General features: G+C 43.7%; 1 protein-coding gene across 1 annotated transcript in view; it reads left to right on the forward strand.

Moving 5' to 3' along the window:
• Positions 1–15,580, forward strand: part of nrip1b (nuclear receptor interacting protein 1b) — a 47,251-nt gene extending 31,671 nt beyond the window's left edge. The window contains exon 2 of the mRNA XM_042498976.1: positions 9,320–15,580. Coding sequence (XP_042354910.1) covers positions 9,763–13,389 — 3,627 coding nt within the window. The 5' untranslated portion in view covers positions 9,320–9,762 and the 3' untranslated portion in view covers positions 13,390–15,580. The remainder of the gene's footprint in view (positions 1–9,319) is intronic.
• The last annotated feature ends 312 nt before the right edge of the window (positions 15,581–15,892 follow it).

A 15,892-nucleotide genomic window follows, 5' to 3' on the forward strand; every position in this document is an offset into this window, starting at 1 on the left:
AGGACACGCTGGAGAGACTATGTCTCTCGGCTGGCTTGGGAACGCCTCGGGATCCCCCGTGAAGAGCTGGACGAAGTGGCCGAGGAGAGGGAAGTCTGGGCATCTCTGCTTATGCAACTGCCCCCGTGACCTGACCCCAGATAAGCGGAGAAGAAGGCGAAAGGTGAAAGGTGATGTGGACTTTGTATGTGGCTTGTCTAATATTAGGACACTATATTACAATGTTTTTGGATATACAGTCACTTTCTAAATACTGGACTGGCAGAAGTCAGCAGTAGAGTTGACTCATACTCTAATCAATAAGAAGAAAGATGTTTAAAAGAGAGATATTTTGTCTTAAGAGTTTTTATGGCAGACGAAAAGATCAGGTGGAACAGATTCTCTTCTTTTGTTTTATTCTCCCTTATTCTCTTTAACTCATGTTATATAACTCAAGGCTCATATTTTCAACTGAAAGTAGTGTAACAACCTTTATGTAACATGGACCACGGCTTTATGGTCATCATGCTTCACCCTTGTTGTCATTTCTTATCCCCACGTGTATAACAAAGGTAGTGAATGTGTGTTTTTTTAATTTTTTTTTTTTATCATTTTATCATTTACAAGTAAATGTGTCTTATCATGGCCTCATGGAAGACTTCATGCATCTAGGACACCTGCTGTTTAAAAAAGCTTTTTGGAAGTTGTGTTTTAGACCATGCAGCAGTGATATTCCATTCTAGTCTCCGTGTTATTTGACCTTGATAACTGGTTAAAACTAGTTTTGTCCAGTGTTTTGCTTGACAAGAAACCATGTGAGGCCTGTGCCACTAACTTGCATAGCTGAATTGCTTGCCTGAAGCTTACACTTGGGTCTTCTCCAGCTTGTGTATCAACAGGGATCAAGGTGCCACTCGGTCATTTGGGTTGGCAGGACGGCAAGCATATTGTGGCTTGTTTTGTCAGTGTTATCGAAAATCCTTGCTTTGCGGGGAAGTAGAGTCAGCAGCATTACTCATTTTGTTTTCAAACACTGTTACTCTTAATAAGGCTAATCTGCCAAGAGTTAGTTATTAATTGTCAGTGTGCTTTATTTGTTTTGATGTCTGGTCCCCCATCAGTGGGTTGCTATATGACAAACTTGTATTTTACAGGGAGTTCGGATTAGGGCTGGGCGATATGGCCCAAAAATAAAATGTCTGATTTTTTTCACACCAAACCTGATTCAAGTCGTTTTCTTCCCCCTTAAAACAAACTACAAACGACAAAGAAATTACACAAAACTTGTTTTGAGTAATTTCTTTGTCGTTTGTAGTTTGTTTTTCCCTTTGTTAATAAAGTAAACTGAATTTCCCTTGTGTGGTTAAAGTCTAAGTTGTAAACTCATCTTTAAAAGTGCACTATGTAGATTTAGGGGAGTGGGAGTTGTTTATATTTGCACTGAAGGCTGCAGTAATTTCACAAAACACATTTACATGAATTTATTTACATCATATTTTTAGCGATATGCAGCGCAACTGCATCAGTAACAGCTTTGCAGCGGGTGGCTTTCCTGTCATGCGGGACACAACGGGAAAATGATTTCACTAATGTCAGCTGCTTTTCACCGGCTGTTTGTGGGCTGGTGCGGTCTCGTGCATCTTGGAGTGAGACACATTTCTCCTACTCGATTGCATGGCTCTGTTTCACATGTTGAAATAAATCGGTCGTGCTGCTGCCTTTAGTAACAACAGCCTTCAAACAAACTTTGCAGCGGACCGTGGTTTGTTCCAGATCCAACGCAGCAAAACAGAAACCAGTTCCAAGAGATTGATAAGACTGTGCCTTTTTTGAGAACATACTCTTCATTGTCATTACTGCTTTGTATCATGTTGTTGTGTGTGTATGTCTGGCAGGGAAGTGCAGGGGGAGGGTGCAGCCCACTGTGAATACGGAAGCCCAAAGGGAGTCCAAGGAGGAAAAAATCTAGATTTGCATTTTAAAAAATTGTCTTAAACCACAAATTCGAATTAATAGATAAAATCAATTTATTGTCCAGCCCTGCTTTGGATGCTAATATAGATTGTATGAGTGTCAGGAATTTTTGGAGTAAAGCTGTGTGTGTGGCTTGCAGCGGCAGTTGCTCTGTGAGCACTAGGCTGGGCACGGAGGCACGGAGGCCAGGTGTAAGACTAATCTTATTGAAGTCTCCTGTTGAATGGCGTGTAGTCAGCTCTGCCCTGCCAACTGGACTGGTGCTTGGAAAAAGGTTACACCAAATTGTTTTGTTCTTTATAGAATTAAATGTATGTAATTAACTAAAAAGATTATTTTAACTGCTTAACTTTAAAAATGAACACAAAGAGTTTTTTGGGTAATACTGATGGAATGTCCCATTGTACCCTGTAATATCATTTCCAGCCTCATGAGTCAGAGCAAGCATTAGGATGATTTAAAAAATAGAAAGTGGGTCAATGGGAGCGTTATGAAAGGCAGAATGATAGCAGGGATATGTCCTTTTTCTGTCACTTAGAGCTCTGTCACACACCACATAACTCCAAAACATCCCAAATTACTCACAGTTAAAAGAAAAAAAGCAGTGCTCTTTTAACCCATTAAGGGCAGACATCTTGCTGACTCACAGCAATAGCCATCTTAGGGCTGATGCCAAGGATATTATGGAAATGATTCATTAAGGGCCAAGCTTTTTTAGCTGGTTTTATCCAGCTTTCAGGGCAGCCTGACAGTGGGACATTTGATCTCAATTGCAAAGTGGCCCATTTCCCCCAGACATCACCACTGCAGTCTGTTTCAAGGGCCCAGCTCTGCCTGTTGGCATGCTGGCTATGGGGCAATCATCTGTTCCTATTTCTAGCCCCAGTGTTTACAAATGGAAAATGTGTGTTGTTGTTTCGGGAGGGAAATGAACGACATTTTGGACAGAAAGATGTATGCAGAAGATTACCTCGGAGCCCAATAGAGGTATAGATTGAGGGGGCAGCCATGGCTCATCAAGGAAGTGTGTGTGGGGGGGGGGCACTAATTCTCAGCCTCTCAGGAAATTACCCTTGGGTTGGTCTTCCAAATGGCACACAAATATTTACTATGGACACAAACATTTTGTACGCACGGGCCTGGGCATCGAAGTTAAGGGGAAAACGTGTCTTTGATACAGTGATATTATCATTGCACTGGCTGCTTTGGTTGGGTCCTGCGCCAGTCAGCTGGACTCTGAACTGCTTAGATGACTCATCAGTGTGCATGAATTCCTCTACTCTCACTCTCTCCGTGCAGGGCTCTCTCTCTCTCTCTCTCTCTCTCTCTCTCTCTCTCAACCCCTAGAACTCTTTGTACTGATGAGGACAGATGAAGTTAAAATCCTCCCCCACTCTCCTCATCCAAGGCCAGATGCGGGCCAAGATCTTTACACTCTGAACCCATTTTGTCCGAGTCTGAAATGTTAGCATTCAGTCACCTCACACTGTTCCTCACATTCAGATTATCTGAGTAGGATGATTTTTTCCCAATGCATTGCCTGTGCTACTAACACAACAGGTCTGACTTTTCAGCATTCATGTATCAGATTTCCTTTCTGTCGGGGTCATCCATAGCTTTTTGTATGTGCACATGGAGGCATGTGTGCTATGCATGACTTGTTTGGTCAGTGCATGCTTAGAAGTGGGTCAGAGTGCCCTAGTTCTCATTGTGTGGGCGTGCGTCTGTGTATTGCATTTCATTGTTATTTTGTCCTGACTGACTTATCTGCAGAAACATTTTCTTGCTCTAGCTCTCCTGTTGTTTGGGAGCTTGTTATTCTCTTGTTTACTTCTCTCAAGGTGAACAAGAGCTTTTAATTTAACTTTCCTTTGGTGCTCTTGATCACTTGTGGAAGGCTTGGAACAACTGTATTTGGTCAGGTAGCTTATGTTTTGTCTTATTTAATCATGTCAGGCTATATTGAATTTGCAAATAGCGGTCACGCCGCATGTGTAAGTGAGCTACCCTGTTGAGTATGTGCAGCAGAGCTGGGCTGCAGATTACATGATATAATAGTGTTTAGGCATCGTCTCCCCTTTTAAATTCCTTTAACCTTGACTCCCCTTAAATGCAGAGAGAACACATCTGCCAGGCTGGTGTCAGACATTAGTAATACACACTGCTTGGACAGCATTGTCACTTTTTATTAACGCCCAGAGCTTTGCATGGACACCAGCTGTTGCATCAAGTGGAAAAGCCTTGGCAGAATGAATGACCTTGACTTTAACTACCGCTCCTTTGGCTCTTCCCCTTTTTAATTCTTTTGTTTGGTCTCATACATTTTAAATGGCTTAAATGGATTACCATTCCAGACATTGAAGGTCATTCAGGAAGTCACTTTTTTAAGACTAAAAGTAGGGACAATACATCCATTATATCGATGCATCAATTTATATTCCTGCGATCATACTACATCAATAGGTAAAAGGCAAGTTGTCCTTATATTGTGACTTGTATCGATCTAAAAATCATTTTTAAGGCATAAATCAATTGTATCAAGTCTAAGAATTTTTGCCTTGTATTTAGCTTGCAAATGTTGATATGTCAGTGCCTGTGTTTCACTTTCGTTTTACAATTAAATTGTGTGCAAATTGTAAAATGTATTTAGGAGCACTTGTGTGACTCATGCAAATCACTGCAGGTTTGCCAAGGTGTGCCTGTTCCAACCAAAGAGGCAGCTGGCACACCCAAAAATCTGATGAAGAATGAATGGGTTTTTAGATATAGCCTTACTAAAATGTTTCGTTTTGAACTTAGCGCATAGCCTCATTTCCCTTCCGTCTGTGGATTGTTATAGTTGGGTTAAAAATGAGTTGAGCGCAAAACTTGTGTTTACTGCAACACAAAGCAGACAGGGTGTCTATCTCCTTGGCGATGTTTCAGTATGGACAGTGTGCATGTCCTGCACACGCAAACTACCTTATCAGCGCAGCAATAATATAATGCACAGCAAAAATGAAATGCATCCCCATTATGCAGTTTAGGGGGAGCAAAGTTTTACCACCCCAATTTTTAATTTTTAACATCATCGCATCATCGCAATCAGGTGATCATATGTAAGCATCCAAAATAATTTTACTAATTTCAGCAACTGACAAAACAAGTGTTACTAATAAAAAAAAAAAATAAATCCACACATTTTGGGAGCAGTGTTTGCTTACACAGCCGATTGAGTTTTTTTCATTGCGCCCCTAAAGTTCTTTACGCACTACAAAAATTTTTTAACTTTGGAACACGTGCTCCTTGGGAAAAAAAAAAAGTCAGTGTCATGCCTTGTATGTGAATGTATTTTTCGCACTTATAATGGTAAACGTTACTCCAGGTCGTTCATTCATTCTCTGACATTCTGGGCATGCATAGAGCTTCAGCACTCAGCAGCGTTGCTTCAGATATTGGTGAATCATGGCAGGGAAGCACCAGGTCAACAGAGAGCGAGAGATTTCTAGTCCGTGTTTTCGGTCCAAGGTTTGGACACATTTTGTAAAAACAGTTGATGAAACGCTTGCTGTAGGCAAAATACGCAGATGCGACATCAAATACAATTGAACTTTATCATTTAATTGTTGTGGGGCAGGTGTGGCTCTGAAGTAGAGCGGGTCGTCCTCTAATCGGAAGGTCAGCAGTTCAGTCCCCAAACATGTCTCAGTATCCTTGGGCAAGATACTGAATCTTGAATTGCTCCAGATGCCATGTCATCAGAATGTTGAGTGCGTGTGAATGATTACTGAGTAGCAGTTGGCACCTTGTATGGTAGCTTTGGCCACCAGTATGTGACTGTGTTTGAATGGGTGAATGTGACAATGTAGTGTGAAAGCACTTTGAGTGGTCTAGCGCTTCTATAGCACTTTTCTAGTCTATAAGACTAGAAAAGCACTATACAAGTGCAGTCCATTTGCCATTTAAATTATTGTTTTGATTTATTGCAAAAAAAACTGCTGAATCCTGACCTCTGTTAGGAAGTATTCAAGTATATATTTCACACGCATTGAACAGAGGCCTTGCACTGAATGTTTGTGTGTCATTCAGTGTATCACACTTTTCCAGTGTTTAACCTCCACTACTACTGCATAGAAATAGGTATTTTCTTTTCCTCTGATTTTGGCAACAAAAGTTACTATATCAGTTTCTAGTCATTGAATCATATCATGTCACATCACTCTAAATGAGCCTGTATCGTTCTTGTATCATGTTGCCAACCATGTATTGTAACACGCAATCATATAGTTGCTAAAACATATCATTACATCCCTTATGAAAAGGCTGTATTACCAGCAAACGTGTTGATGCCTATGTGTCAGTGGGTGGTGGGGTGGGTGTAATCTGGAGGTCAGTGGAGGGATGAAGGTCACATATTGGGATCTAATCCATGACATCTGCGTCAGCACATTTTTATGTCTGCCGTCTTGTAATTCTGTGTAACTTAGGTGGTGGTTGAGAGTACAGTGACCTTTCCTGTTCCTAGTGTCCTTTAAGTACAAAAGGAGTGAAACATAGAGGGAATCGCCAGTCAGGGGATGTTGAAGCTTTCACCCTTCCCCATCCCTCCTTCTCACATGTACATGGCCGACTGTACGGCTAAACGTCACTTTAGAATGGCGCCTGCGCTGTCATTGGCTGACATTGTCAAGGATAATGGATAATCACCACAGAAACTGTAGAGCAGCTCATTGGTGCTGTGGTGTCCCATGGTGGGGAGGTGGGTGGAGGTCAGGCTTTTTGGGTGCCACCACCAATGAGATGACATGTTAACAGATGTGTAAGGTCATTTTCAATGTATACACCAGGGGAGATAATGTAATAGTAAAGCACACATCAGACATTCTGAGAGAGGAAAGGAGAGGGGTTGCATGCTGTAGGGGCTCCAAACAGAGGATAGCTCTCCCTATATTAAGGTCATTTATTTGTTAACAGAGCTCTGTCACTGAGGAGAATATCTTTTTTTCTTGCCCTTGCTGTAGCAGAGCTTTTTTACACTGAATCTGTCATTACTTGTCTCTCAAGAGTCTGAAGGTCCCCACTTTGTTTAAAGAGTTATACTTTATGTGAAATAGTGAATGCATTAGCTCTGTTGTATATAAACTAATATGATGCCATGTCATAGTGTCCCTGTGCTGCCTTGTCTGCTCTGCATTGAAGTTTCTTTGGGCAAAAACATAAACAAGGTCAACTGTAATTCCAAAGGTTCACTGCCAGCAGCATAGAGATTAACAAAATTCCCCCTGTTGAAACCATGTCAGTGTTTCTTTCCCATTTAGATTTTTTTCTCTCACTAACTGGAGGGCGGCATTGATTACTTTGCTAAGCCATGTTGAAGGTAAACTGTGAACATGTTTACAGTGCTTATCAAACTTGGTTTTAAAGGGTATTCTGTTATAATTGTGCTAAACTCACTGGTGGGAAAATAGCCCTAATCCTGAGCATCTAAGATTAGCATGACAGTAGACGTCAGATGGCCCAGTATGATCAGGTTGGCTTTTGTTGTTGTCAGATATAGGTCATCAGCTTAAAAATGGCCTTGAACTGTAATTGACGCTGATGAGCCGATCTTATTTTAATTATTCTGTTCTATACAACGCTGTACTGTCTTGAAATTGCCAAACTGATTGTTTTCCTACTGATACTCAGATTTAATTGAGATCATAGCACATTTTCAAGGTTCATTTTCAAGGCCCTCATGGCAACTTGTGGATTTCAGCCTGATTAGAACCCTGGGGGGTATACTACGAAGTGAGAGAAGTACCTTAGTGAGGTCTGTTGAGTCGAAAGCCAGGGTTTCCTGTACTACAAAAGTGGCTCTCTTTTTTCCTGGCTAGATCACTATGGTAACTCATATGGCTCCCGACCAGGTTATGTTCTGAGTGTAAGCTTGAAATCAGCTGAAAAGCATCTTTCACAGCTCCTCTGAGAAGCGTCACTCTATAAGCACTGTCAGCATATGAGCCGAAAACGTTATAAATACATTTGATACAACTTGTTGAGCCATAATGTTACATAAATGCCTCCCAACAAAGTCGCGCATTTACAGTATAGGTTTTTTTGTTTGCTTTGTTTCAGGTTTTGTTTTGTGGGGGGTTTTTTTTGGACCTTGCTACTGCTCTCTGTGAAGTATTTAGGCTGGTGGTCATGTGGGTTGCCATGGCCTTTCGTCATAATCAAGGGCTGCTGTCGTGTTGTGTGACCTGCTATGTTGGTCCACTCAGCGGACACCAAAGGTGAGGACCGCATCAGGAAAGGACACGGACAGCAGCTGAGGCGAGGTGGAAACTCTGTATTAATTAACCTTTATGGGATGTGGCCAGGACTGTCAGAGGTGTCCTGTATCCACGGAAACCACGCTGACAGGGTTCAGAGCAGAGGTCTCCCAGGGCAGCACCACTGACACTGTCATGGCAACTGGCACAATGCTCACCCCAGTGTCACTGACTCTGCTCTTCTGACAGTGGTGTGGTGTGACAGGTGCACCTGATCCTTAAGCCACCCCCACCCCTCAATACACACACATACACACTTGACAGTCGAGTACAGCTTGTCTGTGATTGTCCCCTGCCTTTGTACTGTACCCGTAAACACGAGTCACATCACATCAAGGCAGTTCATGTTTTGCTCTGGTCTTCTGATATAAAAACAATTGTGGCTCAAAAGAGCTAAGATTTCTGAAAGATTCACAGCTGGCCAGGTGCTAATACACATAATGCAGTGGTGACAGTCCATAGCCATCCGACCAGTTTATGCTTAATCCATGCAAGAGTATGCATGTACATGTATGTATAGCTTCATGCACATATTCATGCTTGAGTCTAGGTGTGAATGCTTAAATACTTACTGTTGTGCTTGTGGGTGGGTGGATCCTGCTTTGTGTAGACTGAGGGTTGCATCATGTGAAATGCTGCTCAAGTGCATAAGGAGCAGGAGGTGGTAGGGGGGATAATCCACTGAAATGACAAGCTGCATAAGAAATTATTCACAGCTCTCATAAGGCCCTTCACTTTTGAAAGACATCTCTGTTAGGGGCTTACAGCTCAAGACCTGAATGTTTTCAAGGTAGTGGGCTTGAATTTTCAATTTGGATCCAATCAGGCCTAATCTACATTTGCCGTTAGGTGGCTGGGAGGGGAGAGTGCAGAGAGGAGAAGGAGCTGTGTGCAGTCAATCTGAAATGTTGCTAAGTAACAGAGATGGCAGACAAGGTGGTAAAGTGCTCTGCAAATCCCTGTTTTTCACACTTTTTTCTTTTTTCTCCTCTTTTTCTCCACCCAACCACCTCTCTCTCCCTCTCTTCCTCCCTTTCTCCCTCCCTCTTTTTTACTCTCATTCACTCCTATAGGTCCCCCATATGAGATCTGCAAAGCTGAAAGGCGCCATTGAAAGAACCACAGCAAGGCCTCAGGATAGACATCCCAAACATCCACAGCCACGGAATGTGTCAACATCTTTGTGGTGAAATCCTGCTGACTCCTTTCCTGCCTCTCATATAAGCCTGGAGCTGGGCCTTCTGGGGTCCTCAAGTGTTTAAAGGCATACAACAATGTCTGGGAAGCCCACCTGCCCCAGACTGCCTCCAATTATGGTTTCTGTTTCACCACAGTGCTGACTGTGCCCACGACAGACAGGGATCACATCTGGCCAGTGCATCCTTCAGCCCCCTGCAGACTCACTCTGTGCAATTGCCTGCTCTCTTTTTGGTTTTTAGGAAGTACATGCCACTGTCAACCAGATGACCTAGTGGACATTTGTGCTGAACCATACGAGGGGATCTTAGTATTGAACATGACTCATGGGGAGGAGCCTGGCCCTGAGACACACAAGGATTCAGCTGTTCTAACTTATCTGGAAGGTTTACTGATGCATCCAGTAGTGGCCGGGCCTGGGGCCACGGCAAGCGGGAGGTCTGAGGCTGCCCGCGACAACCAGGAGCAAGGTGACAAGGTGGGTGGGCCTTTCCAACTGCCCAACCATGGTCCCACAGCTCCAAAGGCCGGAACCAACGGGCCCACATTAGGTTCTACGCAGCACCTGAAGAAGGCTCGCCTACTGCGCTCTGAAGCCTGGAATGATCCAGGGAATCAGCGGATGAGTTCACCCCCAATGGAGCTGAATGGCCAAGGGGGAGGCATGCAAAATGGAGCACTAGAGGGATCACCTCATGCTGGGGAGAGCACCCTCTTGGCTTCCCTGCTTCAGTCATTCAGCTCACGGCTTCAGAGTGTGGCAATGTCTCAGCACTCTAATAAACCCTCCAGTGAGTGTTCTTCTCCCTCCAAAGCACCACCTGCAGACAAAGAGTCACTTCCTGTGTATGGGACAGCCTCAAGTCGCCTTAAGGGCCTAATGAGGAAAAGCAAACTTCAAAATCACACCAACACACCTTACAGTCGCCGGGGACATAGTCAAGACAGACCCCAAGAATCACCTCGGTCAGCACACAGTGCCACGCCTCCCTCTGCTCCTGCAACTGCTGAATCTGTGTCCTGTGCAGAGCGTCTGAAGGCAGTGGCCAACATGGTGAAAATCCGTTCTAGTCCAGCACCTTCACCCAAGCCCAGTGTGGCCTGCAGTCAACTGGCCCTGCTGCTGTCCAGTGAAGCCCATCTCCAGCAGTACTCCAGAGAGCATGCACTCAAAGCTCAGCTGTCAGGACGATCTGCCAGCGAGAGACTGGCTGCCATGGCAAACCAGCAGCATGGCCAGGACAAAAGGCCACCTAGTGTGGGAGGGACTCTGCCAGGAGCCCCAGACACACTAAGCTCCTTAACAACTCAAAATGGAATGACAACAACAACCACAATGACAACAGCACTCCCTCGAACGGCCCTGTCTAGTCCACAGAGCCCCTCTTTGCTGCGTGGCCACAGCCAAAGCTCCCCACTCACTCCCCCACATGCTCCGAACCCCATTCACAGCCACCAACCTAGGGAGAAGCGAGGCTTTGACTCTCGGCCAACCCGTCCCCCTCAGACATGCAGCAGCTTGCTGCTGCTGCTACTCAACAACCAGAAGCAGCTGACCAAGAATGGGCACCTGGAGGACAGCTGTGGCATTCTGCCGCCAAGTGGCTCCTCTTCAGTCACATCGGACAGCGAGTGCTCCATCCAGGAGAGGAGCCTGACCAAGGACAGCAGTGATGCAGAGAGTTCCTACTCAAGTTGCTCTCCCATTGACCTCTCCATGAGAAGCCGGGCAAGCACACAAGACACAGGGCCCAAAACTACCACCACCTCTTCCTCCTTCTCCTCTTCTGCCTCTACCCTCTCTTCTTCCACCACAGTGTTTTCCTCCACCCCAGTTGCATTTTCTCCTCAAATTTCAACTCAACCTTCCACCACAACCTTTTCACCATCCTCTACTGTTGTGTCCTCTGTTTCCACTGCTATTTCTACAACTTCTTCGTCTTCCGTCTCTACCTCCTCCTTGGACAAATTAACTGAATCATTAATAAACAAGTGGAAGCCAGAGCCATCAGGATCAAAGGTGTGCAAGAACAAGGAGCCTGAAATGAGCCCAGACCTAAAATTACACTCTAAGGTCACACTTATGCAGCTTCTCCTTGAGCGCAGAAATAATGAGATTGTCAATAAAAGTGTAGGTAACCAGGATTTGCCACTTGATATAACTATGGCCACCATGTCTCGAGACCAACCAAAGGGACTCGCGCCATGGGAGGAGTCCAGGACAAAGAGCCCAATAGATAGACCTGTAGCCCCAGCCCAGCCCCTCTATTCACATAGCCATGACCCTAGTGGCGCACTATCCCCATACTCCTACCCCTCCCCACACGTCCAGTCCAGCCCATTGGATTTGTGTAAGTCTAAAGCCTTCCCTGCTGAGAAGGCTTCAGAGCCTGCCTTCAGTGCCAGTAAATTGTTGCAAAATCTGGCTCAGTGTGGCACAGTTTCATCCTCCCCACCCATCCCCTCAAGCAAAGGGCTGGGTCAGGAGCTTGATACCAGCAGGCCCATTGCCCTATTGGAAAGGCTCAATGCTCCAATCCAAAGGACCACCACCACTCCACTCTCCAATGGCCCTTCTGGCAGTGGCACACCTTTCAGTCAGAAGGAAGCTTCTCCCTCTTCATCACAGATTGAGAATCTTCTTGAGAGGCGCACTGTGCTTCAGCTCCTTCTAGGAACAGGCTCTGCGACTGTCACAGTCAGCTGCAAAGATAGGCCCAGTGGCAGTGGCAGGAGGAGTATAGAGGTTGCAGGGGGGTGCTATGAGAAGAGCCCCACTGCCTCCATCATCTGTGACAGCTCCAATGGGACACCTTTGGATGTTAAGGTCAAAACTGAGCTCATGGAGGAGGTAGGACCGTCCGTGGCCATGCCTGAGGACTCAAGTGGCAGAAAGAGACGGAGTAGCTATGAGAAGAACACCCCCCTCTCAGATTCGCAGCAGGACGTAAAAACAGAGCCTGGGCCTGCAGAGGTCATAGCAAAATATGGCCTCCTCAGCCAGCTGCTTAAACAACAGACTGCTACCTACTATACCAGTTCTGCTACACAGGCGGAGTCACAGCCCAGACAGGTTAAAGAGGAACAGAGGGAGTATCCAAGCCCGAGTCCCAAGAAGAGACGACTCTGCTGTGATGGGACTGATGGGGTGAATAACACCAGCTCTCCAAGAGCAGTGGAGAGTGGTGACATGGACATTTTCGCATCTTCAGCTGTTCAGGAAGAGCCTGACAAACAGATGAGTGTAAAGGTAGAGGAGGCCCCACCAAAGAGCCCACCAAGTGAAACCCTCACCAGAGAGAGTCGGGGATTTAATGTGCTCAAACAACTGCTGCTCTCAGACAACTGCCTGAAGGAGCTGTCCCAACAGCCCCGGGGAACGCCCAGTCCCTCTGTCCTTCAGACCAATGGCAAGGCCAATGGCAGCATTCTCAGTCAACCTGCCCATAATCACAACTTCCTCCACTTGCCTGGTTGGCATCCCCATGGTTCCCTCAACTCAGGGCTTCCGAGTAATCTCAGACCACAGCCTACCCCTCCTGCTTGTGACAACCCTATCCGCACCCCCTGGAGCCGCCACCCAGCTCCATGGCCAGTTACTCAAAAACGGGAACCCCCTACTCTGGTCAAACAGGAGCCCGAGAGCCCTGTAAGATGGAGTAGTCAGGAAAATGAGGAGGAGGAGGGTTGTGACTCAAATCTGGACTCTCCACGGCTCTCGCGCTCCAACCCCATCTTGTATTACATGTTGCAGAAGGGCAGCATTCAGCTGAGAAAGGAAGTAAGGGATCAGGCAGAGGGAACCCAGTCTGTGGTCAGAGTTAAAGAAGAGCCAGTCAGTGACATGCATGCTTATGAACACAGTTTGAGCTCCATCCCGCAGTCCCCAACCCACAGTGACAAGCACAGCCATGAGAGCCAGAGGCTGAGCCAATCATATGAGTAGAAGTTGTATCAACTAAAAAAAAACAAAAAATGCAAAGCAGGACTGAATCCATATTTTTTCCCTTTTTTAATGACTTGCCAAATTGGTTTGATGGGACAAATAACAAAGAAATGTTTTTTTTTGTTTTGGTTGTTTGTGAAATGGAGCCAGTTCAAATTCAAATGCATACTTCCTGCATACTCTCAATTTTAAATAGTGAGTTCATAGAATGGTACGGATCAGGTCTATCTTAGCAAAATGTCGAATTGACTCAACCAAAACTACTTATCTTGTCACAAATATAACCTTTCCCATGAGTGATTATCATTCACTACATGTTTTATTTTGTCAATAATGAAGTCTGTAACAGTTTGGTGTTGTTTTACATATATTATTTGTATCTGAATTGTACCAGTATCACTATTCCATGTTCCCTTTGTTTCCTGCCATAAAACATTTAGAAAGAACCTTTCAGGCAACATTCATTATTGATGACTCCAAAAATGTTAGCGCTCAGTTCAGTGGACATTTATTTATTTTCTCCATCAGAACATTTTCAGATAGACAGTCCCATCAATTTTAGATAAGATTCCAAATAAAGTCATTCTAGAGCGGACACAGCAGTCTATTACAACAATGTACATGATAAATTCATCCAGAAGAGGACCCTGAAAAATACATTCACACTTCAATAGGTTCAGTGAGGATCTTACCATGATGAATGCTTTGTCTTGCTTTTCCTCAAGATTCGCAGTGTGGTATAATTAAGAATTGAGAAAGAATATATCATTGAAGGTTTGAATAGTCACAGTTCATTTAATAATTATTTTATTTGAATTGAACTTTTAAGGGCAATATTCGACAGTGCAAATTCATGGTGGTGTGTTTGCAGATTGTGCAGTTTTGAGCAGATGGGTCAACAGAGCATGTGTGGTGCTTACAGTTGAGTAACTTTGTGTAAAAAGGTTTCTAGAGCAACAGTTAAAAGGCTGTAGTGTCTGAGAAACTTATCTTACCATCCTGGGTAAACTCACACCTCTTTTCTTCATATACACAAACACTTCAAGTGTGAAGCACATGCCTTTTTCTTTTCATTTCATATAAAGGACCACCTAGAGTTTGCACTATCAAAGCTGAGTCCTCGGTTACCTTTTCAGAATAATTGAATGGCATGTATTAAAAAAAAGTCAGTGTTGTTATCTGTTGAGAATTTGACAGTTTGTGATTTTTTAAAAATCATTTCTTAACTGTTGTGGCTTATGGACAGCTTTCATTCATGTTTGTGGCAGTCTCTTAACTCATAAAATGTCAAAAGAATTGCATGATAATTAAGAGAAGACCACAGGTACATTTTTGTTTTCAGAGCAGCTGGATAAGTGTAACTGCCCCCCAATAATCACCAAGACATTTTGGTGTCTTGAGGGATAACTGGTATCTAGCTCTTTATTTTGATTGTACCGTATTCTTTTCAGTTAATGTCACACACTGCTTTATCCATTTAGTCTTGTGATCTTTTTAATACATTTACCTATGAAATATGTCTCTTGGGTTATTAATACATTTTCACAATGGTTAAATATATTTGTGTAAATAGTACTTTCAGTATGAAAGATAACTATTTTGTAATGTTTAAGAAAATATATTACCCTAGTTTTTAATGCCCCGATATGTAAATATGAATATATGCTTAAAAGTGTACATACAAAGGCAGAGGATGCTATGCCCATCTTTTTTTGGTTGGTTTGTTCTTTGCATGTGTCTCTGTGTGGTAAATGATAATCTATCCTGCGCTGTGTTGTGTAATAATGTCTGATTCTCCTCACTGCTGCCTGTTGCATGCAGACGCATGGGAACTACCTGTGTATCCCTACTGGTGATGGGGGAAAATGTCAAGTCTTAAAATAGGTCTTTTTTTTATCACAGAGAGATTTAGAATATGAACAGTCCCTAAATAACCACAGACTGTTGAGCAAGTTGATTAAAATGTGTGAAAAATAAACGTGCATTAATTGTTTTTGTGATTTTCTTTTCTGTTACTGTTTAACAAAGCTCTGTGAAAGAGCTGGGGGCTATAGTGGGGGATTGACGTACAATCATAGATCTGAATTGTGCATCTGAGAAATACATTTGTAGCAGCAAAGATTAAAAAAAAAGATGGTTCATTTTTTCATGTGAAGACCTGAAACATTATTTCATTTTTTTATGTTTTCATTTTTTGGTGTTCATTTGCACTGATATCTCAAGAATAAAGTACTAAAATGCATGACCTCGTATGAATGTCTTCCTCTTATTCTAGTTTGCAGTTCAGAAAGGTTTAATTCATGTGAGTGGTCACTTTTCCAGAACATATCCACGTAAAGTAAAGCAGCCCCTAGGAACATTTTGGCACCATACATCCAATTATCTGGGTTGCTTCACAATAAGGGATATTATTATTTAAAAATGACATCAAAGCCAGACACCACTTTGTGTAATCAATGACTCTGGTCTGTTAAAGCAGAGTTAAAGGATGTCCTGTATTTGC

The sequence above is a fragment of the Plectropomus leopardus genome, chromosome 13 (genome assembly GCF_008729295.1).
Source record: "Plectropomus leopardus isolate mb chromosome 13, YSFRI_Pleo_2.0, whole genome shotgun sequence".
NCBI lineage: Eukaryota > Metazoa > Chordata > Actinopteri > Perciformes > Serranidae > Plectropomus > Plectropomus leopardus.